Source organism: Callorhinus ursinus, unplaced genomic scaffold (genome assembly GCF_003265705.2).
Source record: "Callorhinus ursinus isolate GAN/ISIS: 27379988/994484 unplaced genomic scaffold, GSC_fseal_2.0 scaffold27, whole genome shotgun sequence".
Taxonomy (NCBI): domain Eukaryota; kingdom Metazoa; phylum Chordata; class Mammalia; order Carnivora; family Otariidae; genus Callorhinus; species Callorhinus ursinus.
Window position 1 is genome coordinate 20591325 of NW_027397089.1, and position 25136 is coordinate 20616460.

General features: G+C 41.1%; 1 protein-coding gene across 9 annotated transcripts in view; it reads left to right on the plus strand.

The window, feature by feature from the left end:
• Positions 1-25136, plus strand: part of DUSP16 (dual specificity phosphatase 16) — a 77446-nt gene that overhangs the window by 16955 nt on the left and 35355 nt on the right. For 3 of the 9 annotated variants that reach the window (XM_025879833.2, XM_025879836.2, XM_025879835.2), the window contains exons 3-4: positions 19589-20182; positions 21328-21466. In XM_025879833.2, the coding sequence (XP_025735618.1) occupies positions 19955-20182; positions 21328-21466 (367 nt within the window). In that variant the 5' untranslated portion in view covers positions 19589-19954. Of the gene's footprint in view, positions 1-4815; positions 4990-16137; positions 16289-19588; positions 20183-21327; positions 21467-25136 lie in introns of those variants that run through there. The other 6 variants (XM_025879840.2, XM_073877958.1, XM_025879838.2 and 3 more) reach the window with 6 other exon arrangements.

A 25136-nucleotide genomic window follows, 5' to 3' on the forward strand; every position in this document is an offset into this window, starting at 1 on the left:
GGAGTGCAAAATGGTACAGTTGCTTTGGAAAACAGTTTGGCAGTGTCTTATAAAGATAAGTGTACACTTCTCATATGACTCATCAGCCTTACCGTTAGGTATTTACTTAAAAATGCAAACTTATGTTCCCTCAAAAACCTGTATTCAAATGGTTATGCAGCTTTATGTGTAATCACCAATAACTAGAAAGAACCCAAATTTCCTACAACTGGTGAATGAATATACTAAGTGTGGTACATCCCTACAAACTATTGATGTATGCCACAACATAGGTAAGTCTTAAAAGCATTATACTGAGTGAAAGAAGCCACTCTCAAAAAGTTACACACTGTGTGATTCAATTTAAACCATATTCTAGAAGGGCAAAACTGTAGGTATGGAGAACAGGTGAGTGCTTGCCAGGCTTTGAGGGTGGCGGAAGGTGTTGATTACAAAGGAGTGGCATGAGGGAATTTTTTTGGGTGATGGAACTGTTCTGTATTGTGGTCATAGGGATGGTTACATTTGGTCAAGACTCCTAGAACTGTACACCAAAAAATATGAATTTTACTTCATGTAGATTAAAAATAATACTTTGTTAAAGGTAAGTTCAGTAATATTCCTAGATACGACATCTGTATACAAAATATGTATTTATGTATAACAGTAATAACCAGAAGATGAAGTTTTGAGAAAGATGATGTTTATAATATCATCAAAAAATTCAAATACCTGGGACTAAATAAATCTTTTTTTTTAATATTCTTTTTTTTCTTTTTTTTAAAGATTTTATTTATTTATTCATGAAAGACAGAGAGAGAGAGGCAGAGGGAGAAGCAGGCTCCTAAGGAGCAGGGAGCCCGATGCAGGACTTGATCCCAGGACCCTGGGATCATGACCTGAGCTGAAGGCAGATGCTTAACTATCTGAGCCACCGAGGCGCCCAGGACTAAATAAATCTAATGAAAGATGTCCAAAATCATTACACAAGCTGATTCTAAAATTTATATAGAAACACAAACAGCAAAACAGCAATTATAACTGTAGTTATAGTATGTAGTATTATATTAAAGCTTTTCCTATTCATCATACCTCCGATCCAGTAAATCCACGCTTAAGTGTATACCCAGAAGAAATGTGTACTTTTGTTCACCAACAGTCACATACAAGAATGTTCATAGTACAGTTTATAACAACTCCAAACTGGAAACAGCCTAGATGGCCTGTCAGTAGAAGAATGGATAGGTACACTGTCATATATTCAGTGAAATACTGTATAGCAGTGAACAGGAGAAGCTATTGCTATTTACAACAACATGGGCTCAAATATAGTGTTGAACAAAAGAGTTTAGACAGGCAAAAACAGGCAAAACGAATCTGGCATAAGAAGTTGGGATAGCAGTGACCTTTATAGGGAAGGAGATTAATTGAGGGGATAGTATATGAAGCCAGCTTCTGGAGTCTTCTATTCCTTGATCAGGATGGTAGTTACAGGGACGCCTGGGTGGCTCAGTTGTTAGGCGTCTGCCTTTGGCTCAGGGTCCTGGGATCGAGCCCCACATCAGGATCCCTGCTCAGCGGGACACCTGCTTCCCCCTCTCCCACTCTCCCTGCTTGTGTTCCTCTCTCTCTCTCTCTCTCTCTCTCGCAAAAAAAAAAGGTAGTTACATGAATATGCTAACTTTGCTAAGAGTTCTTTGGTTGTACATTCATACTTGTATGCTTTCTAGTATACATGTGGTATTTGAATTTTTAAAAGTTTATTAAGAGAGATTTTGAGTTAACTAAGAGAGAATGGCATCCAGATTGTGTTAGTTTCTTTTTTCACTAGGAAACTTTACATTATCAGTGTTGTAGGAGAGAAAATTATACCTATCTACAAATAAATAACTAGCTTCATAAATACATATAGAGAACAGTTTTAAATTATTTCCTAACTAAATCAGCATATGCCTGAGCTGCTTAGGTTTTAATTGCTTCTGTTGCAAGGGAGGACCCCATTCTTCCTATATCCCTATTGTTTTGTTTTTTTGTTTCACAAAATAATATGTTTTTGAAATAAGTCACAGAGATGAAAAGTACAGCATAGGGAATAGAGTCAATAATATTTTAATAACATTGTATGGTGAAAGATGGTGACTATACTTATCGTGGTCAGCACTGAGTAATATACAGAATTGTCAAATCATTATGTTGTACACTTGAGACTAATAAAACCTTGTATGTCAACTATACTTCAATAAAAAAAGAACTTAAGAAAAAGAATATATTTGTGGAAACCATTCTACATCAGTACATATAGACATCTTTCTTTTTAGACAGCCATAGGGAGTAATATTATATTGATATAAAAATATATTTAACCCGTTTATTCACTGACATTGAGATTGTTTGTTTCTGACTTTTTACAATTATAAACATGTTTTTTAGTGAACAATATTTCACATATACTCGGGCAAATATTTATATGGGACAAATTATTGGAAGTAGAATTTTTGTATCTTAGAGTATGTATATTTTATTTGTATATTTTAAACTTTTTGTTTGGAAATCATTTTAAATGTACAGAAAAGAAAAAATCAACATTTACTGTTAACAGTTTGCTCCCTTTGCTCTCTTTCATATATATACATGGTATATTTTTTCCACTTGAGAATAAGCTAGGCACATCATGGCCCTTTATCCCCAACCACTTCAGTGGGTCTCCAAAGAACAAGGCTGTTCCACCTACGGCAGAGCTGTCAACTGCAGTAAACCTAAGATTGACTTAATACCCTTATCATTTCTATCATTTGTATTCCAGTCTTGTCAGCTGATCCAATAAGAGTCTTCATAGCATTTTTTCTCTGTAGTACAGGATCCAGTTGAAGATCAGACGCTGCATTTACTTGTCATATATCTTTTTAATTTCCTTTTATTTGGTATAGTTCCTTGGCCTTTGTCTTTTTTTTTTTAAATAACAACTTTATTGGGATATCATCACATACCGTACAATTTACCCTTTAAAAAAATTGAGATCTAATTCACAACTATAAAATTCATTTTTTTGAAGTAAAAAAAAAAAATCAGTGTTTTTTTGGTATACCCAGTGGAACTATGCAAGCATCACAACTAACTCCAGAACATTTTTATCACCCCCACAAACGCTAGACACATTAACAGTCATTCCCCATCAGCCCCAGCCCCCCACCCCAGGCAGTCTCTGGCAAACCACTGATCTTTCTGTCTCTCTAAATTTGCCTGTTCTGGGCATTTCATATATACAGATTCATATAATACGTAGCCTTTTGTGTCTGGCTTCTTTCACTTTGGATAATGTTTTCAAAACTTGTCCATGTCATAGCAGGTATCAATTTTCGTTTGTTTGTATGGCTGAATAATATTCCATTGTGTGGCTATATACCATGTTTTACATAGCCATTCATCATATAAATGCCGCTGTGGACATTCTTGTACAGGTTTTTGTGCCTGTTTTCAATCCTCTCTTACCTAAATTCTGATCTAGGCTTCATATGTCATTGTAACAGCGGAACTTTCTTGGTCCTTGTTTCCTTTAGGGTTTGTACTGGGTCATGAGTAATCAGACACAGTTATTGGAAGACATGGCAGTTTTGTCATTCTCAAGTGGTCTGTGGACTAAAAAGTTTGAGGATCATAAAGTCTAGCAGCTAAAGTCTGTCTATAACTATTCTAGGTTGTCCAGCTCTTGAACGCTTATACCTTTGCCTGCCTTACTGGACCTTCCAGTAAAACAGACTGATTTTACTAGGACTTCCTCTTTTACTTTTCCTACTTACACTTTGTAGGAGATGCCCATGGGCAGAAATGTCAGTGTCATCTTGTCAGATAACTGTCAGAGTCATAGAGCCGTCCTTCCCTTTCATGCTTCTCTTTAGGTTTATATTTGTGTTGGGGGAGGGGCTGCGCATACCTGGGATCTGAGGGAAGGTGAACTGTCTGCGCTCTCCACCCCCCTCCCTTTCTCTCTGCTAAGTCAGTGCTGCAAACTGCCTGCCTCCTGAAGATGAATCTGTGTTAAGTGTTCCCTGGCAGGAAGGAGCCAGCCTCAGGGTCCAGCTGAAAAGAAGTTGCCTCCAGAGTTTGTAAAAGAGTGTGCTGGCTAGTAATGTCCCCACTCCCTCCATCTTGGCCAGAAGTTATTTGTGAATACACAGAGATTGTATAGCACCCTAAGGAGCTGGGTTAGGAGAGCATCCAGAGTGAATATAGGTTGGTGAGATTTATCATCTCCTCCTCGTTGACTTTAAGACTTCACCACTAGAAATTCTTTCTCTTGTCCCACTCTTGGAGCACCCCTGTACACAGCTTTACAGGTATCTGGTGCACACATTTTATGTCTATGGGATTGTGTCATCCAAAGATGCCTGGAGAAAAAGGTTTGCATAAACCAGATGTTCAAAAACGGTTATATAAGCGAATGAGCCACAAGTTAGACCCAGTACTCACGGGGGAGAGTCAAATGAGCATTTTCTAGTCTGGTGTTTCTTCTGTTGTATGTTAATAAGGTATATTATGAATAAAAACTTCTGACTCTGGTTGAATGCTACCTTTTCTTTCTTTCCTTTTTTTTTTTTTTTTTTTTTTTAAGTAACTACTGGCACAACCTTGAGAAGGGTGGGGATGTCCTTTATTTAATGTAATGGAGATCATTGGCTGGAGGCCCAAATCTTGGTTTCCATCATCAGCTTATTAAATGAAGTTTTACAGGATTGGATCAGAGGGAGGGGTTACAAAAGATTGTATGCCCTGTGATTTGCCCTTAGTAATGGGAAATTCCTGGGTGGAGATATTTATTTAACTTGTATTCATTCACAGGTGAACACTGATCTCTGTTTTGTCTCCCTTCAACCTTAAAAAATCTTTTCTTGATACATCCAAAAAACAGCGAAGAAAGATTGGAAACTAGATTGCTTCGACCATAAACTGTTTTATTAAGCCAGAACAGGGTTCTGTGCCCCAGCATATCCTTGTGGACTTTTGTTGGGTGTGGTAAGTGAATTGTGGTCCTTCATTATTATTGGAATTCTAGAAACTATGACATTGAGAACTTGATCTGTGACCTGATGACATGTTCAGAACCCCAGACTTCGAGCAGATATTATAACACATACACTTCAGGATGTAGGTGAGATGGATTTCAGTGTAATGTGTCACCCAATTTCTCCTTTTCTCCTTAAACTCTGCCTTCCAGATGGCCTGTCTTTTGCGACCCTTCCTTGGGAGGCAATAAAGAATCCACGTCTGTCTACTTGTATAAAAAATACTGATGCCTGGGTCCCATTCCCGAGATTCTGACTTACTGGTCTGAGATACATCAGGCTATTTAAAAAGTTCCCCAGGTGATTTTAATGTGCAGCCACGGTTCAGAACTACTGTGTTAGCCAAAATGCTCCTCCATTAATCCTGTATTGAGTTACTCCCTTTTTAGCAAGTGTTACAATTTATAAAGTATGATTCTCCTGCATACTTAACTGTGTTCTCACAGTGACCCTGTGAAGCAGATAAGCTTCTGTTTTCAGAGTTCCTTATTCTTCATGAATGTTCTGTGGGGCTTGTTTCATCATTTTGTTCTCTACTTCTTGCATGGCTGTTTCTTTTTTAAAAATATTTTATTTTTAAATAATCTCTACACCCAATGTGGGGTTCGAACCCACAACCTTGAGATCAAGAGTCACAGGTGCCCCTCGCATGGCTATTTCTCTGCAAATAGTGGTTAGGCTGTCTCTCCTTACAGCCATACATACCAGGCGTTTAGAAGGGTGTATTTTTTCTCATCTTTTGAAATCTATTGCTTTCTGTGCCTTTCAGGAGCCTATTAAAATTTGCAAAATGTTTGGTAACACCTATGGGGTTGTGGAAAGCACTACTCTGTGGGAGCTCTGGTTTCTGTTCCATCATTAATGAATTGTGTGACTTTGGGCAAGTACTTAACATTTTATAAAAGAGATATTATTGACCCATCAGAAGGCATGCACTAGGAGTGGGATGGAATGCCTGCCTCAGCTTTGGGACTTGACTTCTCTCAGGCTGATACCCCGTTCTTCCCATTATTGGCAATTCCCATTGCCACTTTCAGTTCAAACACAGCTTTTGTACCTTTTGTCCTCCAGGTGACAGAGAGACTGAGAATCAGTAGGTCTTAACAACTGATTGAATGTGAACATTGAGAGAATCAAATGTATCTTTAGGACCATGTTTTTCAAACTTGCCTGATCTGAAGAACCTCCTGGAACATTTATTAAATGTCACAGTCTCCACTTGAGACCTCAAGTATCAGTCTCCAGGGATGGCGCCTGGGTGATCGTTTTTATCATATTTTAAATCAAATTCCTTAAGTGATCCTTGGAGTTAGACAAAACTGAGAAGTTGCTCTTTGGGAAATTGAGTATAGTAGATGGTCAATAAATGAACACATGTCTATTCCACTAATCTAATTTTTCTTCCTTGAGTTTTACATTTTTTTAAAAATTTTATTTATTTATTTGACGGAGAGGGAGAGAACAAGAGAGGGAACACAAGCAGGGGGAGTGTGAGAGGGAGAAGCAGGCTTCCCGCGGAGCAGAGAGCCCGATGCAGGGCTGGATCCCAGGACCCTGGGATCATGACCTGAGCCAAAGGCAGGCGCTTAACAACTGAGCCACCTAGGCGCCCCGAGTTTTACATTTTAGCTATGGTCCATAACCTCAGAATTCAGAAGGACAAACACTTTTTGCAAAACAAAAAACTGAACGTTTGTGTTTTTGCTTAGAGGGCCTTTTAGTCTCTGATAGTGTTCTGTGATGCTTAACTATATTGATAGCAAATGGTGGTAGGTTTCTTTTGTACCTATTTGAGAATCTGTGCAGTGAGATGAAACACTGGAGCCTTGTAAGCATTATCGTTGGAGTCTATGCCGTGGACTACCTTTTATATGAGATGGTGAAACTAGGTATTTTGGTATTTAAGTCATTGAGTTCTTAACGGACAATACTGTGGTCTGCTTTATACTAAATTTCACTTGTGGCAAACTTATTTTACTTGTAATGATTGTGCTTTCAGTTTTAGTTTTGACTATGTGGTCTTTGGTACTGCAGGTTACTTTTGGAAAAGGGACATTGCCCTGTACTAAATTGTATATGTTTATATTGCTTTGTATGGAATACATATGAATGCTTTACACCTTGAAGCAGGGCTATCGTAGGGATATGTGATTAAATTTTTTTTAAAAATCTCTAATTTTTTTTCACACTACTAAGTCACTGTTGGATGAATCCCATGATTCTGTATTAAAACTTACTTTGATTAATGATTCATACAAAATAATTACTTTCTTCTTCTGAATAGCATGAGCATGACATGAGTTACCACTGATTAAAATATATATGCCTTAGATTTTTTGTTGCAAAAGATATATATCTTTTATATATGCATATATGTACATGTGTGTGTATATAATGGAAATGTTAGAAATTACTGAAAAATATATAGGAGGAAGTCTCCCATAATGCCAACATTCAGCATCTACCTCTGTTTGCATTCTGCTTTACTTATTTTGGCCTTTTAAATATGACTAATTCTTCTGTTTATGAACAGTGATCTAACTAGTAAAACTTGAACCTGTACATATTGCTCATTTCACTTGATACTGGTTCATCTGAAGCAGGGACAGAATAGGGTATTGAGATATTTCTGGATGTTTTTATTGTAGAATAACTTGATAATGTACTCTAAACAGCCATTTTCATGGACAGCTTCAGTCAGGAAGTCAGTTATTTAATAAGGGTATATTTTGTGCCAGGCATACTGCCTTGGATTTAGACCATCACCAGTTCCTTAGCTCTTTCCTTTCCTGTTGGATTTTATAGTCCTCACTCTAGGCAGAGCCCATCTTTAGACAATGAAAATTGTATAGGTTATAACTAGTCAGTCTCCTTGCTTCCATTTTCTCCTTATTTCAATCCATAGAAAGTTATGGGTGAAATTCTTCCAGCAGTGTTCTCATGTTCTGTTCATAAAGCTTGTAGTGGCTTAGGTGGCTTTAGACTTCAGGAATCCACGCCAGCTGGCCCCTTCCACTTCACCAACTAGTTCTGTTACCTCGCTGTTACAATCTCTGCTGTAGCCAGGGAAATTTGCACACAACTTATCCCTCTGCTTTTGCTCATGCATATTCATCTGGAGTTTTCTTCCCTCTTCTCTCTGGCAGTTCATGTCCCTGTTTTCCTTCTTTGACTTGCTGTACACCTGCTAGCATGTGCAAATGTCATTTTTCAACTAAATAATATCAGGGGCTTTCCATCCATTCTGGTTTTTTTCTCCCCCCACAGTGCTCCATATTGTTTTAGAAACCTAAGTTAATTCAACTTAAACCAATACAGACACAGGTATTTTTCAGAGCGGGAAAGTGTCCCCTGCTTACCTGCTGCACGTGGCATGCCTGAACCTGGCTAACGTCACACCAGAATATAGTACCATCCAAAAGGCGACACAATAACTCTTAGAAAAAAAAAAAAAAAAACCAGATAGCGAACAGGAACACCATCCTCTTATATTGTCATTCTTGAGCAAGTGTTTTCAGGAAATCTGTTTTTCTGGACTCACGGGTATTTATTTTATGCTGTTGATTATAATCCATTACTATTTATTTTGCTATTTAAATTGTTTGTGGGAAATTCTTTTTAAAATATGAGCCAATAGAACTGGGAGCTGAGATAGGGGCCTGTAGTCTTAGTTTTCCACTCTACCTTTTCTTCTCTTTGAAGGTCCTCGGGTTGGGCTTGGACTCAACCGAGAAGAGAACTAGTGGCCCCCCCACCCCGAGGCCAGTGGTGAGGGCAGGGACACTGTGGGTGCAGGTGTCAGTCAGACTCTTGATGAAGACAGCTTCGTCCACACGTGCAGAGCTTACTTTTCTGCTCTAAAAATCTGAGCACTAGATGACAAAATATTTCAGATCTTGTTCATTTTCTGAGCAATCTAGTGTGGAAACATTGAGAATTTGTGTCTTCCTCTGAGGTTTAGAGAGGGGTTTTACCTGTAGCACTTGAGAGCTGGTGAGAACGGAGGATACTAAGTTAATCATCTCTCCTCAGTATAGTCCTGTGTGAAACACTCAACTGGAGAACGTTTCTCTCTCCCCTCTGAAATAAAACTTTTTATTTTACAGTAGCAAATAAAAGAGTTCCAAGGTTGATTGAACACCTGAGTCTGTGGATGACTGTCTCAGAGTGGTCTGGAGCAGTTGTGGGTGCTCCTTATAATAGCAGCCCTTATCCAGGGCCTTGGCACTTCTCCCCCCACAACAAAAAGCAGATTCGTGACAAGGGCTTAACTGGAGAAGGGTCTTGGTTATCATCATGAAGGCAGCAATGAAGATGAAGGGGAGAGGGAGGGAGAGGGAGATAGGGGAACAGCAAAGCCTCTAAGAACAAATAAGAGCAGGGAAAGGACAGTTACATGATGGGAGGGAGCCAAATTACCGGGAAAAGCTAGACGGTGAAAAGGACAGACTGGAAAAAGTGACTCTAGGGTGAGGACAGGGAGGGTTCCGATTCTTATCGTGGCTGCTCGGTCCCCTGGCTGTCCTGTGGCGCTGCCGTTCTTCGCCCGGGTCCTGGCCTTGCCACCCACTTTGCCCTGTGGTGCAGCTTCCTGATACCATGAGGGCCCCGGGCCCCAGAAGGGGAAGTGTGAGGACAGATGCAGTGACTTAAATTAGCACAGCCTAGGAGCCTGGAGTGGACAGTACTGCTGCTGCCGCCCCCTCTTCCTCTGCCCCTGGCCTCCCTCCCCTTAGTTTTCACCTGGTGGAGTCAACAAGCGGCGGAGGGTGCTCCTGGTGCTGTGGGGCTGGCAGAGAAGTGGAAGTCATTGCCTTGGAGCAGACCTCGAAAATCCTTCTCCACAAAACAAATGATCTGGAACAGTCGCCCTGCTGTTTGTGGACCCCTTGCCCAGGAGTTACGTTTTGATTTGTGTGTTGTAGGACATAAGCTGTAACTCCGTAACATGATGGCTTAATGATCAAATCAGGCCTGGAGTGCTGTCCTGTGGAAGCACCTCACTGAGGCCCGAGATGCGTTGACTGTGACATCATCATGTCCTTAGTGAAGTAGTCCTTAGATGTTAAGTGATGACAGGAGTCCTTCCTTCGCAGGTGAGGAAACCACAGGCCCGGGGATGTCAAGTGACTCTTGCTATGACGTGTTAGTGTCTTTGTAGAGGAGCTGAAATTAGGAACAGGGTCTCCTGAATCCTCTTGAGTCGTCAAAACCTCACTTGTTTCTAAATTCCCAGATTTGTTTTTGGCGTCGAGGGGCAAAGAAAATGAGCCGGCCTCAGATGGAGGTGATTGGCACAGAGGGGAAGAAGCCTGTTGTGGAGGTTTTTGCGATTGTAGAGTTCTGTAGCTCCTGCTTTCACTGTTAGTGGAGCTGAGCAAGGGGCCTGTGCTCCCCCGGGCCTGGCTGCTTTCCTGAGTGGGCGGCCCCAGAGTTATTTTTAGCCTCAGGGCCTTGGAAGCAGGTGTGGTCCAGGCTTGAAGGCCACGCCTGGAATGTGTTCAAGTCTTGCTGTGCATGTCTATTTAGGAGCTCAGAACAGTGACGAGGCTGCTGTATATACTTTGTTAAAAGAATTTGTACTTTTCCAGTGAGAGGAATCAAAGTCCTACTGGGTTTCATCTGTGATGCTTTAAGCACGTTTATTTTGGAAACTTTATAAATTGAAATACATTTTAAGAGTGTTAGGGAATATATTAATTTTTAAAAGAAAACTAGCTATAAATTCTTCGTGTACAGAAGAAACCTTTCATATTAAGAGTCATACCCCAACTGACCTACTGAAAGTCCAGGTTTATAGTCCTAAGTGTGTGATTTAAAATTTAATTTTTCCTGTCTCCCTCCCTCCAACATTATTGTTATTGAAAATAATTCTTTATAAGTTCTTTTGTGAAGCAGAAATGCAGCTTTTACCTTGAGGGTAAACATCAGTTTTCCTGTATTGTATTTGCTCATCTTTTTACCTTATTCCAACCCACACTCTTCTTAACAGTCCTGATAAGGAGCAATGTACAGGACTGCTGTGGCCACATTAATGGCTCTGAGTCTTTGTCATGTCCTTTTTCAGAGACTTTTTGTACTTCCCAAGATTGTGGAAAATAATATAATAAATATTACCTTTAATTACCCAGCAAAACTATTGTGACATTTTGAATGTACCTGTCCTGTGTGCATGTATGTGTGTAGCTGTTTGAGGTTCTACTTTACCTCCTGTTTTGTAACTTGATTTTATTTTCTTTATGTATCATGACCATCTTTCATTGTTAAGAGGTATGCTTTTACACCATGATTTTAAAATGCTGCATGGTACTGTGTTGCAGGCTTTATTATAATTTGTAAGTTACTTAGTCTTCTGTTACACATGTAGGCTTTTCCCAGTATTTCTCATGTGTCTTAACTGAAAGGTGAAGCATTTTCTTGGAAGTCACTTTGAAAACATCCTTGCAAGCCATGTTGACATTATTTTCAGGAGAATATAGTTTGGCATTCTGGTTTTACTTATTTTAGTATTAAGGGATTTAAAGTAGATAACATTCCAGAATATTTTACAAACTTGGGCTCAAGTGGGAGTGATGGAAGGTTTGGTGTTGATGGTTTCTAATTGTTTTCCATTGCTTATTCCTAGAACCTTCTGATCTTCTTTGGAAAAATTAAATTATATCCTCTCTTCCACTAGACTGTGTTCCAAATTGTCCAGATGTCTACCCTGGTCGTAATATCGTTAGTAATTTCACTCTTTGTCAGGAAAGTACACCTTATCTTTCATGTAGTGGAATTTTGTTGTATTGGGGGTGGAGTGGGCTAAAAGTGGTGCATGGATAAAGGTTATAAGCTTACAGTAGTGTTACCAACCCCTTGAGTATAGTTATCTAACTTACAGAGTCCTTGTGGTAAATATTTGATACACCTGACAGGGAGAACTCCTTGAACTCATTTAAAAAGTTTTTAATTTGAAGATCCTTTAAACTCCCTTCTTGTTCAGATTTGTTCAACCTATATCTTGTTTAACCTGTCTTTGATATTTTACTACATTCTGTGATACATTTGCTACATTCTACATTCTGTGCTATAAAACCAGGATTCCATTATTAGGTACAACACATTTGTAGAGTTGGAAGAATTGTATTAAATTGATACTGACAGTAATCTTTCTTATTACAGTCTTTTCATACAGAAACTTTTTATTCATTTGCCAAGGAATGCACAATATAGGAACCTCAGCTTCTCCATTTGTAGTTTTAAGAACAAACTATACCGAACGTGTGTGTGTATATACAAGTGTATATACTGTGTAACCAGTTGTATTTCACACTGAAGTTAAATGTTTGAGTGCCTGGAAATGCTTCATTTCCAAAACATATAACCATCGTTCAGAAGAAAGACGGAGCACCTGCCACGTCCTCTGTTAGCGCTCGCCCGGTTCTGCATTACCTTGGCCAGTACTGTATTCATTGGCCTCAGGCCTTTGACGTAGAGAGCCGCAGTCTTCCTGGTATCCACGCGGCTCACTCTCCCCCCTCTTGATTTGTACTTCACCATCAGAGTACTTCTCTTGACTACTCTGTTTAAAATCGCAGCTGCTCACTGCAGCTCTCTGTCTTCCTCCCCTGCTTGGTTTTTGCTCCGTAGCGCTTGCCACCATCGGTCCTACAGCCTGGTGTCCTGCTGCTGTCTGTTGTGTCTCCTGTCAGTGAATTAGCAGCTCCGGAGAACAGGAGTCCTCACCTAGCTCATTTTTGCTGCATTTCTCCGGCAGTGCCTAGCACTTACTAGGTGCCCAATAACTATCTGTTGGTTGAGTGAGTGAGTTACAGTTGGCCTGACAGGTGCTCAAGGAGACCAAGATGTACATGTTAGTCCCCATCTGAGCTCTGTTTGGTTTGGTCTGAATCTTTCCTCTCTGCCTCCAGGCCACCTTTATTGCAAATATCTTTCCAAAACATTGTCTCTTGACTCTCGGTTTACACCAACCACTGGCCACTTTTTCTCTTACCCAGAGACTTCATCCAAGGATCCTTCCATTCCCATTCCCTTAAGACCACCTCATATCCAGGCCCCTCTTCCAGGGAGTAGAGTCCTTAGTTGGACTAAGGTGCTGCCTGGAGAAAGCATTACACGTGAGAGGGGTAAGTCAGGGAGCCGTGGGTGCAAGGGGTAGGTCTAGAATAGGCACATGGTGTGGCGGAAGGAGAGGGGGAGGAGGGAGCTCTGGTGGATCAGGGAAGGGGAAGCTAGTGAGACAGACAGGTGAGCATAAACAGGAAGCAGTACTAAGAAGGAAAGATGGAGGCTCCAGCTGAGCCAGTACCAAGAGTGCGGTGCTCTTCCTGAGCAGAAACTTGGTGAAGTCTTCTCTCTGATCCGGACTGTACCTGGGCTGGCCTGTGTCTGAAGCAAAGACAGTCTTTTTAGTCTTTGAAGCATGGCTGCTCTTCCACCCTTTATCTGTGGGTCCTTGAGGAAGCCTCCGATAGGAGCAGGTGCTCTTGACAGTGCCGCAAGTCGGTGAGAGATGGCTAGGTTTTATGGTGCTAACAAGTGCTGTCTCTGTGTCCAGTACGGTCTAGACACTTGTGCTTCAAGTGGTCTATCCCATTATTGCCACCACTTGTCAGAATGTGTCCTCTATTTTGGGGTAAGAAAATATGGTCAAGACGTTAATAGGCAACTGAAAATACATTAAGCTCATATAGTCTTCTTGGCTTTGGTGAGGGTGGTTTTTTGTTTATTTTGTTTTTTTTTTTTTAATTGAATGTATTTTACCAAATATCAGACTTCAGAATTTCTGTTAGGGTTACCCACAGCCTATGAGGCAAAGTTGCTTTCATCAGTATAGACAGTCAAAGTCAAAGATGTTCTTCCTTGTTTCCAGACATCATAGCCTGCTTTTTCCCTTTTTGATTTGTTCAGTTTTTCTGTTACTGAAAATCTACATTGAAGGCTCTGCTGAGAGGCTGTTTAGTGTATCTTGTTGCCTATTTCTTCAGTTTTATTGGAGGAAAAAATTTTAAGACTGGCTTATAGTTTAATAAAAGCAAACTTCTCACCTGATTATACCCTATCCATAAATTCTCTGAGAATTTGAACTTGAGCTCAAGCCCAACCAAATAAAGCTCAGTCGCTCTACTTGCTGAACAGGCCATTTAAGCACCCCATAGCCATAGGATCCTTTTCCTTCTGAGAATTTCTTTGTGAAGGAAGTATTTAAAATGGAAATGTGCCTCTCTGAGGGGTAGCCGCTGAGTCCCCATAGGTCCCACCTTTCAGGCCTGCAGGCGTGTTCTTGGAGCCCTGTCCCTTACCTGCCTGCTGCAGCCCTTGCTGAGGGCCTGAGGCTGCAGTGCCTGCTGACAGATGAGCTGTTGCTGTTGGCAGAAAATAATCCATGGGTAGGTAGAAGGGGGAAATTGTGTGTGGGAAAGGTTCTCACCTTCTTTCTGGCGGGATATACAAATTGTCAGTATGACTGACCTGGAAGCCAGGATCTATCTTGCCTGGAAAGTTGAAGAAAGTAACAAACACCTCAGAGAACAGGAGGGAGATGCTTAATGGAATCATTTAAAAACAACCTTAATCCTTAAAAAATTTTCTGTTTGGGCACTAGCTTTAAGGCTGTGTTATGAGTAGTGAAGAAAATAAAAAAAAAAATTTTCCTTTTATAGCTAATTACTTTAGAGGCAAATACTGGCTTTTGTATATTCAAACTGTACATTGTTCTTTTAATTAAAACAGATTCCACTTGTTCACCTTATCATTAAAATAGTCTTAGGCTTATGGTCCTCTGACATAACTAATTCAGTGATATACTTCATTTCATTGATACTCTGCAGAGTAGAGTGAATTTCAGTAAATAAAACTCTACTAATTCCTTGATAAAAATCATAGATAAATTTCCGTACATGAAATAAATTACACATAAACTTAAAAATTGTATATTAAAGGGGGAAGTTTCTTATACAATTTATGTTACTATTAAATATTAAAATATAAAATAAATTGGTAAAATGTAAAATATACCAAAATTGGCCTTTCTTAAGGGGATTTGCCCATTTTGTTCACTGACCTGTATAGTAATTTTGTTGTACTAAAATGTTTCCACAGCCTCTTTCCCTTCATAAATAAAGTTTTTTAAAATGTTCACTTCTGGGGGTGCCTGGGTGGCTCAGTCGGTTAAGCGTCTGCCTTCGGCTCAGGTCATGATCCCAGGGTCCTGGGATCGAGCCCTGCGTCGGGCTCCCTGCTTGGTGGGGAGCCTGCTTCTCCCTCTCCCTCTGCATGCCTCTCTGCCTGTTTGTGCTCTCTCTCGGTCAAATAAATAAATAAAATAAAATGAAAATAATGTTCATTTCTGAAAGTGGGATACTTGGCAAATATTTGTTTAGTGGCCCTAGTTAAGGTTACTAGTCTTTGGTATGATAAATAGTGGTTTCTTGACTTTTTTTTTTTAGAGAAATAGAAAACTTTATTCTATGCATAGAAAAGGATTCTTTAGTTGTCTTCTGAAGGGCCTACTGCCACCCAGATTTCCCTGATGGTAGACTGGGACACCCATCAATCACAGAAGAGTCGGTTCCAGCTGCTCCGGCCACCTGCCCCATCTCCTGAGCATTGGGCATGGGCCAGGCTCCTCACTGTGGTCCCCAGGCAGCCAAGAAGGCAGAAGAAAAAAATCACACTGTAGTATTTTAAGTGAAAGAAAAAATCAGGATGCACAAGTGTATATACTGTGTAACCAGTTGAACAAAGGGAAAAAGGGGAAAGACTATATATTTGTGTCTCATTCTGTATTCATTAAAAAAACAAAAATCTTTGGAAGAAGTCAGAAGAAACTATTCACCGTGGTTTCCAATACAGGGCAGGGGGAGGACCTGGGCAGATGGGACAAGGGTAGGAGAAGGATTTTCAGTGTTTTCCTGTTTTTCATTTAATGTATTTGTTGGGAGTTTCAGTATTGTGATTTTTAATAGCTTTGTTGAAGTGTCACAAACATACAGTAAACTGTACATATTCCTGGTATGTATAAATTTTATACCTTTTTCTTTTTTAAGTTGTACCAGTCTTTTTTTTTTTTTTAAGATTTTATTTATTTATTTGACAGAGAGAGAAAGAGCACAAGTAGGCAGAGCGGCAGGGAGAGGGAGAAGCAGACTCCCCGCTGAGCAGGGAGCCCGATGCGCGGGGCTCGATCCCAGGACCCTGGGATCACGACCCGAGCCGAAGGCGGACACTTAACCGACTGAGCCACCCAGGTACCCCATTTTTATACCTTTTTTGAGCCAGTGAATGTGTTACCTATTACAAATGGAAAAAAAAGGGGTGCCTGGCTGGCTCAGTCAGTGCAGTGTGTGATTCTTGATCTCGGGGTCATGAGTTCGAGCCCCACATTGGGTGTGGAGATTACTTAAAAAAATAGAATCTTGGGGCGCCTGGGTGGCTCAGATGGTTAAGCATCTACCTTCAGCTCAGGTCATGATCTCCAGGTCCTGGGATTCAGCTCCATGTTGGGCTGCCTGCTCAGCGGGGAGTCTGCTTCTCTCTCTCCCCCTGCCTGTTTTTCCCCCTGCTTGTGCTCTGTGTCTCTTCCTCTCAAATGAATAAAATCTTTTAAAAAATGGAAAGAAAATAGTTAAAACTTTGAAAATCATTTAAGTAAATCGATAAATAGTAAAGCTGGTCTGCCCTGGGTTTTGTAATACGCATCTGGGCCCTTAAGGTTCAATCTAAGAATGTTTATTCCTTTTGACTTCTTGTAGAAATTTTGGGTAAGATTAGCTTCATGGTTTTGCCAACAATAAAATGTTCTTTTATCATCTTTTAAATCCTACCTGATGCAAAAGTTTTCAAAAACAAAACTGTTACAGACATGTTCCTGATCTCAAGGTATTGACATTCTTCAGAATGAACAGTGAACGCCCAGAAATTTCTAAATTAGAGTTGCAGCCTAGGATGAGGACTTAACCAAAATTCTCTAGCTGTAAATAAATAAGGTTTAAGGCTATTGTTCCCCTACCTCCCTCACCCCCTTGGCAGGGCTCTGCCTCACATAATCTATTTGGGACTATAGGACATCAGAGCTTGGGCATAAAGGTGTAACAGGAGGGCTCCAGCTGGTCTCAGTGCAACATGAAAGGGTGTAACTTTATCTTCGTTTCACATTCAGTGCTTTGCTTCAATTGCATCCTCATACTAGGGTCGCTTTGCCCAGACCTTTCCTTTCTGTGTCTGGAAGTCCCAACTCCGGTTCTCTGGGTAAGGATGGCCATTTCCTGCCCAGTAGAACAACTGCATGCTGTAGCCTGTCTTTGGTTTCGGTGATTGGGCTTAGGAGATTTGGCTGAAGGGAAGCAAAGATGAGAACTTTCTAATTCAACTTTTGCATGTTTGCTGTCTTCTCCCTCTTTTTGTCCCTTGATCTGCTAACCCAGATAACTGCTTTGTCCCATCGGGTTTTATCATCGAGAGGAGCCAATCAGACTCGGATACCCAGTGCCATTGTTGGAATCAACTTGCTCCTGTTCTCAGATTTCCATTTTCTGTGCCACCAGGGCACCCTCATGGACAAGTTGGGCCATTCTTTCTCAGTCCAGTTCCATTATGGGAAGAGGTACTTAGGGAAAACAGGGTAACCCAGTAGTGGGAGCCCTGGTTTGGGAATCAGACAATCTGAGCACAGGACCTCACACTGCTGTGAACTATGTCACTGAGCAGTCGGGACTCAATTCGATGCTGCATCCTTGGTAGGCGCTTTGCCAAAGTATATTCCGTTGATTGACTATACATACAGATTCGCTGTTCTAGTTTCTTCCGTTGAAGATAGAGATGATTTTTTGTACCTCATTGCCAGTAAGCTATACTAAAAATACATTACTATAATGAAGACTAGAAATGGACAAATACTGTATTCTGTGGAGCTGATTTGTAAGGTGCAGGAGCAGAAGAGATGATTTCTCGGGTGCCTTCTAACTCCATGTGTGTCTGGCTCTGAGAGAGAAGGTGCAGCTCACTTGAAGCTGGATTATACAGGAGGGCGGAATGGCTTCTGTGTTTACCTGCTGGATGAGGTCTTTTAGATTCCCGATGCAAGGCAGCTCTGATCCCCATTGGTATCTTTAGAGCGATTTCCCTCCTTTCTCTATATAAGTAGTTGTGTTTTTACTGACTTTAGGTAACTTTGATAATTTTGTCCTCCAAACAGACTTTGTGAGGAGACAAGGCCTGTATTATAGCTACATTTTATAGATGAGGAACGTGTGGGTCGGGGAGGTTATATGATTTTCCAGAGTTAAGTAACAGGTGGATGGCACAGCCACTCCTCTCCATGCTTCAGTCTCTCAGCTGTAAGTCTGGAATTAGGAACAGGACCCAATGTTGTCTGAGGGTTTTACCATCCTGATGGGAAATCAGTTAACTAGATATTTATTCAGTATTTTAAATCATTTGTGGAGGATTTTACTTATAACAGTGTGAGTTGAGTATCTTCTGTGCAAAGCACTATGGAGATAGGAAATACAATACAAAACCTCTGCCATCACATCGTTTACCCTGTAGAAGGTGAATGCCAGCAGTGGACATCTAGTGCAATGTAGTGGAGCATTTCTTGTGAACAGAGATGGGCCGGGGAGCTAGGAATCTGACAATATTGAAGGTCAGGGTGAGATCCAAGCTATGGGCACAAAACTCCCAACAGGTGTCAATTAGGAAGTGGTTAGAGGAGTTTGGCAAGAAGAGGGAGGCACTTGGGGTCAGATCCTAAGGGTTGTGCGTGTTTGCTCTATGGTTTTTGACCTAGAGGCCCAGGTGAAGATGTGAGATTTTCTAAGGCTGGGAATCAGTGATTCTCCAAAGAATGAGGCACAATAAAATGAGGGTTAAGCCTAGGAAGGGTCAAGGAACTGGGGGGATGGACCGGCCAGGGTCATAGCTGTGAGACTGCCTTGGTGGGCGCTGGGTACATCACAGGCCCCCAGCAGTGAGTTCAGCAATTGGTATGACAAGAATACCAGCCATTTTTGTTCCTCCTCCTTCCTTAAAAGGCAGCTGAAGTGTATGGAAAGTTTTCCTAAGGGCCATTTACAGAGGCTGCTGGGGTGCCCAGGTGTGTGTATGTGTGAGTGTACGTGTGTTCACATGCAGTGTGGGCTTGCTTACCTGGTGGTAGGCTGTTGGTTTTTTGTCCTCTTTTCAAGAAATAAGCAAATAAAATGGAGGAAACCCATTTGGAAAAAATGTTACTTCAGGCAGCTTTTTACAGCTCTTTCAATCTCATACTACAAGTGTGTAGTTCTCGGCCCCGTCACTACAGTTCATGACTATGTCTTCTTTTGTCTCCTTTGAGTTTTTATATTTTGATGTAAAAGTGAATTATCAGTAGGTTTTCTGAAGCCATGCCTGTTTGTTCTTTTTGTTTGTTCAAATGAAACAGTGCATCAAGTATGAAATTAGATTAATGGAGTAAATATTATGAATCATACACTCTCGCTAATCTGACGCTCTTTCTTTTTTTTTGACCCCATGTTTTGTTTTCTGTCTGTCTTTCTCTCTTCATGTAGGATTTTTAGTCCAGTGTAAAGCTGTTGGAGTGAGGAGCAAAGGTAAAGAATGATGTAATGCATTGGCTGTCCCAAAGCATCTTTTGTTGTGGAATGGTTATTCCAGTCATCTCTTTATGAATCAGATGTGAGGGGCTGCTTTGTGGAAGGAGTCCTTTGCAAGAACACATCAACGGGGAAAGAGAAAGGGACATTCACTTGGAGGGCTCTTGCTGAAAATGGGTTTAACTCTCCTTTTGCCAGTCACCACCAGCCTGACCTCATACATTTTTAGTACAATGGAGTGGCTGAGCCTTTGAGTACACCACCATTACATCATCGTGGCAAATTAAAGAAGGAGGTGGGAAAAGAAGACTTATTGTTGTCATGGCCCATGAGATGATTGGAACTCAAATTGTTACTGAGAGGTTGGTGGCTCTGCTGGAAAGTGGAACGGAGAAAGTGCTGCTAATTGATAGCCGGCCATTTGTGGAATACAATACATCCCACATTTTAGAAGCCATTAATATCAACTGCTCCAAGCTTATGAAGCGAAGGTTGCAACAGGACAAAGTGTTAATTACAGAACTCATCCAGCATTCGGCAAAACATAAGGTAAGTGCTTTCTTTTTTTGCTTTTTAAAACAGACACCCTGAATGAGGAATAATTTTAAAACAGAGCCTCACTTTTAAGGGGAAAAAGTAATCTGAGGAAGTTTTGGTTGCTTTTTAAACTTTGGTACCTTAGGGATACCTCAAAGTAATTTACTAACCACACTGTCACATTTAAGAATATTTCTAAACTATACAGAAAGGTTAACTTGTTTTAATTTGGTCAAGTGCTATGTTTACCTCTTTTAATGGTTTGCTAAACTTTTTAAGAATCTAAACACTAATAAATAGTTATGGTTGATAACATGATATTAATTATTAGTAACTTAATATATAATAATTTATAGTACATGTATCAACAATCACTAAATTAATACATTATTCTGTGTTATCTACAAATTTACTGAAAGGAAATCATTCTTTTCAAGTGCTTTGGGAAGAAAGTGGAAACTGATTATATTAGAAGTGCTGTTTATTTGTGGGAAGGGAAGGTACCGTTGTTCAGGATTTAGGGATGTAATTTATCTTCGGGGAAGGTTATTTCTGGGATTCCAAAATGTCATCCTTGTGGTAGGTAAGGCTGTTTCTTTTCTTCAGGAATAAAAATGAGTTCACTTTTTTTTTTTTTAGATTTATTTATTTATTTATTTATTTGACAGACACAGTGAGAGAGGGAACACAAGCAGGGGGAGTGGGAGAGGGAGAAGCAGGCTTCCTGCAAAGCGGGGAGCCCAATGCGGGGCTCGATCACTGGGATCATGACCTGAGCCAAAGGCAGATGCTTAACGACTGAGCCACCCAAGCACCACAACTGATTTCTTCGTTATGTACAAACATTTTTAAATGTTTCTTTAGTTCAAGGATTGTTACGTTTATTTTACATATTATTTGTTTTATGAGTTTTAGCCTTTTATAGTGGTAAGGATTTTAAACCAAGGAGATTTGAGCATACCTACACAGAAATAACATCAGTTTTGCCTTTTAAAAGTTGATTTTTACAAGCATTTTAACCATTTGTATACTAGGTTTATCCAGTCAACTGCATGTCCTTTTTATTCAGATTATTACTTGAAAGTGGGGGAGCAGTTATTTGCTTCTGGGATGATTTTCCCAGCTTCTTTCCTAACAGCCTCTCATTTGCACTGCAGGTTGATATCGATTGCAGTCAGAAGGTTGTAGTTTACGATCAAAGCTCCCAAGATGTTGCCTCTCTGTCTTCAGACTGTTTTCTCACTGTACTTCTGGGTAAACTGGAGAAGAGCTTCAGCTCCGTTCACCTGCTTGCAGGTAAGGCTTGTGGCAGAATTGAAGGAACTTCAGTCTCATGGAGCCCTCCCCATAAGCAGTATTTCACAGAGAGCTCAGAGTACAGTAGGTCATCACAACTGTGAGTGTCCTGGGTAAACTGATTTATTTAAAGCTTCTGATTGACGTAACTATTCTATTTAACTTCAATACTACCATTCTTCCACAGTAGTCAATGTGTTTCTTAGCTCAAATGCCTCTTCATTTGGTATTTATTTGTTAGCTAGAAATGTCACATAGATCTGTGTGCTGCTTCTGGCCAGAGATTTTTCCATTCATCTGGGATCTAAAAACACGAAATGCTCTACTTCTCAGCTCCTGCTCTTGGTGTCCACCCCCTGTGGCAAGAACCAGACTAGTGTCACAGTGTCAAACTCTTATTAAACAGTTATAGTTACAGCGGACTCCAGATCAGCTCACCATTCTTGGACATTATGAGCAGTGAGGGGGAGAATGTATATAAACTATTTCTTCTAGTAATTAGGGAGACAGTTTAAAAACGCATTTTACTTGTGTATTATCGTTTTGTTTTTACAACTGAAAAAGGTCTCAGTTTGCAAACACTAAGCAGATGATTTTATAAAGTACCTGGGAAGAACTATTTTATGTTTGTCTGAAAAGGGGGGCAATGTGCGAGTTCCGTTTCATCGAATTCCAAAGCAGTGTTCATCCTTTGCTTCCCCTGTTTTGCAGACGTTACTAAAAAGCCCTTTCACTGACATGGGCTCACAGAGTGGGGAATACAGTGTGACAATGCACAGTGACCTTTAACACAAAGCTGCTGTGTCCCGCAGATTCTGCCACCGTGAAAGGCAAGAGGGCTTTTAAAAATGAGATCTAAGAAAACAAAATATGGTAGATATTATCATTTTCACACTTTTAATCTTTTGTTGCAAGGATGGTACCGTGAACTTGATGTTGTTGGCAGTTGATTTTTAGAAGTGTAAACGTTTCAGTTTTCAGAGAATAGGATTCATCATTGTTGGTATGTTAACACTTCAACTCTGTGAAGGTTTAGATAAGATTTCCTTGTCTCCAGTTCTCTCTCCTCAGCTTTTGCTTCAGGTCTCAAAAAGGAGGCATGATTTCCTGTCTCTTTCAGATCATCTGCTGCCCTGCCTTTTGCTTATGCTGTGATGCTGCGTGATCTTTCTGTTAGTATCCTTAAGTGAAGCCAGCGTGCCTTAGAAAGAAGTTTTTTTTGTGTTTTTTTTTAAAGATTTTATTTATTTATTTGACAGAGACACAGCGAGAGAGGGAACACAAGCAGGGGGAGTGGGAGAGGGAGAAGCAGCCTTCCCGCGGAGCAGGGAGCCCGATGTGGGGCTTGATCCCAGGACCCTGGGATCATGACCTGAGCCGAAGGCGGACGCTTAACAACTGAGCCACCCAGGCGCCCCAGAAAGAAGTTTTCAGAGGTCTGTGACTGAGAATTAGAATATCAGGCTCCGTCTCTTGTTGATCGGTGCATTCTTTTCCTGGGAGGATACTGTGGTAAATACCGCTTTTATTGGAGTTCCACTAAACGGATTTGGTGAGTTTAGGAACTCCTTTCATGCTTCTTGTAGGCGCTGTGAGGACTTTACCTTGGCATGCTATTAATAGTACCAGGGTTTTTCTTAAAGAGGGGACACCAAGATGTGCTTCACAGCAAAGTGACTGTCCCACCTCACTCTTGTTGGAGACACTTTCCCTGTGGGGGGCTCTGGCTTGGCAGCGTGGACAGACAGACACTCCCGTGGAGGAACGAGCTCATGTTGAGTTTCTAGCACAGGAATTTTAGTTCCTTGAATACCCTTTCCCCACTTTAACAAGGAACATGCTTGAGTTACCTGGGAAGGTTCTTAGTGGCCATGTGTCAGTTTGGGAGGAGCACTCCTTGGCAAGGAAGAGAAAGGGCTCAGTCTGATCAGCTAGATCGGCCCAACAGTGGAAAGACACGTGGAATGACACACTGAATCAGAACACCCTGACATCCTCACATCCCAGCGTTGTACAAGCAGTGTTGCCTGGTTGCCTGGGTCTAAATGAGAGTCCATCGGGCAGCACCAAGAACCACACCGAGTGTATTGATAGCACCACATCCCAGTCTGCACCCCAGGGTCCTGTGTATCTTTTAGTTGAGGAGGTGGCTTAAGGGACTGAATTGAATTGCCTTGTTTGGGAGTTTCTGAGCAGCCAGATCTCTTATGATACCTAAGAGAGGGTTCTCGATGGTTTGCAGCCTTCCAACCATCCAGAAGCCCCTGACCAATTGGAAATTCCCTTGGTTAGTGAGTCTGCTCCTCGGAGTAGATCGAAGAGTGGCACAAGTGGAAGAGAGTGCCGGGAAGCTCTGGTCGTCAGTTCTTGGCAGTCCACTTTGTTGCCAAGGTCCAGCTGCTCATTGGATGTTCCAGGGATGTGGGACAGGTGTTTCTTCAGTATCTTGTTGGGGGGGGGGGGATAACTGTGGAAAAGCACACAAGCTTCTCACAGGCGCTATAGAAAATGACAAGGTAGCTGGAGACAATTTCCACTACAAACGCCCCTGTTGCTCTCAGCAGTTGGAGATGGTTGTCAGCCTCATAATAGAAAGATGCGGTGGTTTCTTGGGGGTGATTTCTCCATCAGCTTAGAGCTTTCAGCTACTCTGAGATTATTTGGGAAGAAAGTTATCAGATGTGAGATGGCTTTTATGTTCATTAGATATGGAAGTAAAGAATTGTGGCCTGAATTCCATTCCCATTCTCAAGGCCACCTTGCTTGGGCAAAAATGACTTTAGAGAAGGGGAAAATAAAGACATCCCCCAGGAACAGATAGGAAAAGTCTTCTAATGAGCTGTCTCCCTCCAACAAGTGGAGACCTATGCCTACCTATAGGACCTAGTTACAGGGACATAAAGAAATGCAGGGTTACTGAAGGATGCTCAACTGGAATGGGCTTAATTCTTTAATATGGAACAGGTCCTCTTTGGGGATGGGGCTAGCTTATTAAACTTTTTTTTTTTTTTAAGATTGTGTTTGTTTATTTGACAGAGAAAACGCAAGCGGGGCGGGGGGTGGTCAGCAGGCAGAAAGAGAGGGAGAAGCAGGCTCCCCGCTGAGCAGGGAGCCTGACTTGGGGCTCAGTCCCAGGACCCTGGGATCGTGACCTGAGCTGAAGGCAGACACGTAACTGACTGAGCCACCCAGCCGCCCCTTAAACTTGTTTCTACCAGGTGCAAAGGGTTCTCTTAAGCTGCTTGGGCAGCTGATTATCAGGGAGACCATTTTACCAAGTCTTCTAGTCCTGAAACTTGGACCCTTGTTCTGCAGTGAATTCTGCCTGTACTGGCCTCATCTGCAAGCCCCCCCAGCCTGGGACCTTGACCCTTGCCTGACCAACTTTCTCCTCTTCTAAACAGTCAGTATTCCCAAGATTAACTTGATAGCTATATACTATTTTTCATTATTATCTTAAAATCTTACTTAAATCTTATATTATCATTTTTCATTTATTAGCTTAGCTCCCCTAACTGGATTCTCTTTTTCTTTTTTCTTTTTTTTTTAAATTGGATTCTCTTTTTCAAGCTGAGAACTATGTCTTTTTCATCTTTGTGTTCCCCCACAAGGCCCAGCACTTCTTAAATTCTCAATTCTCAATTCTTAAATATTTGGTATGTTAGCTTAC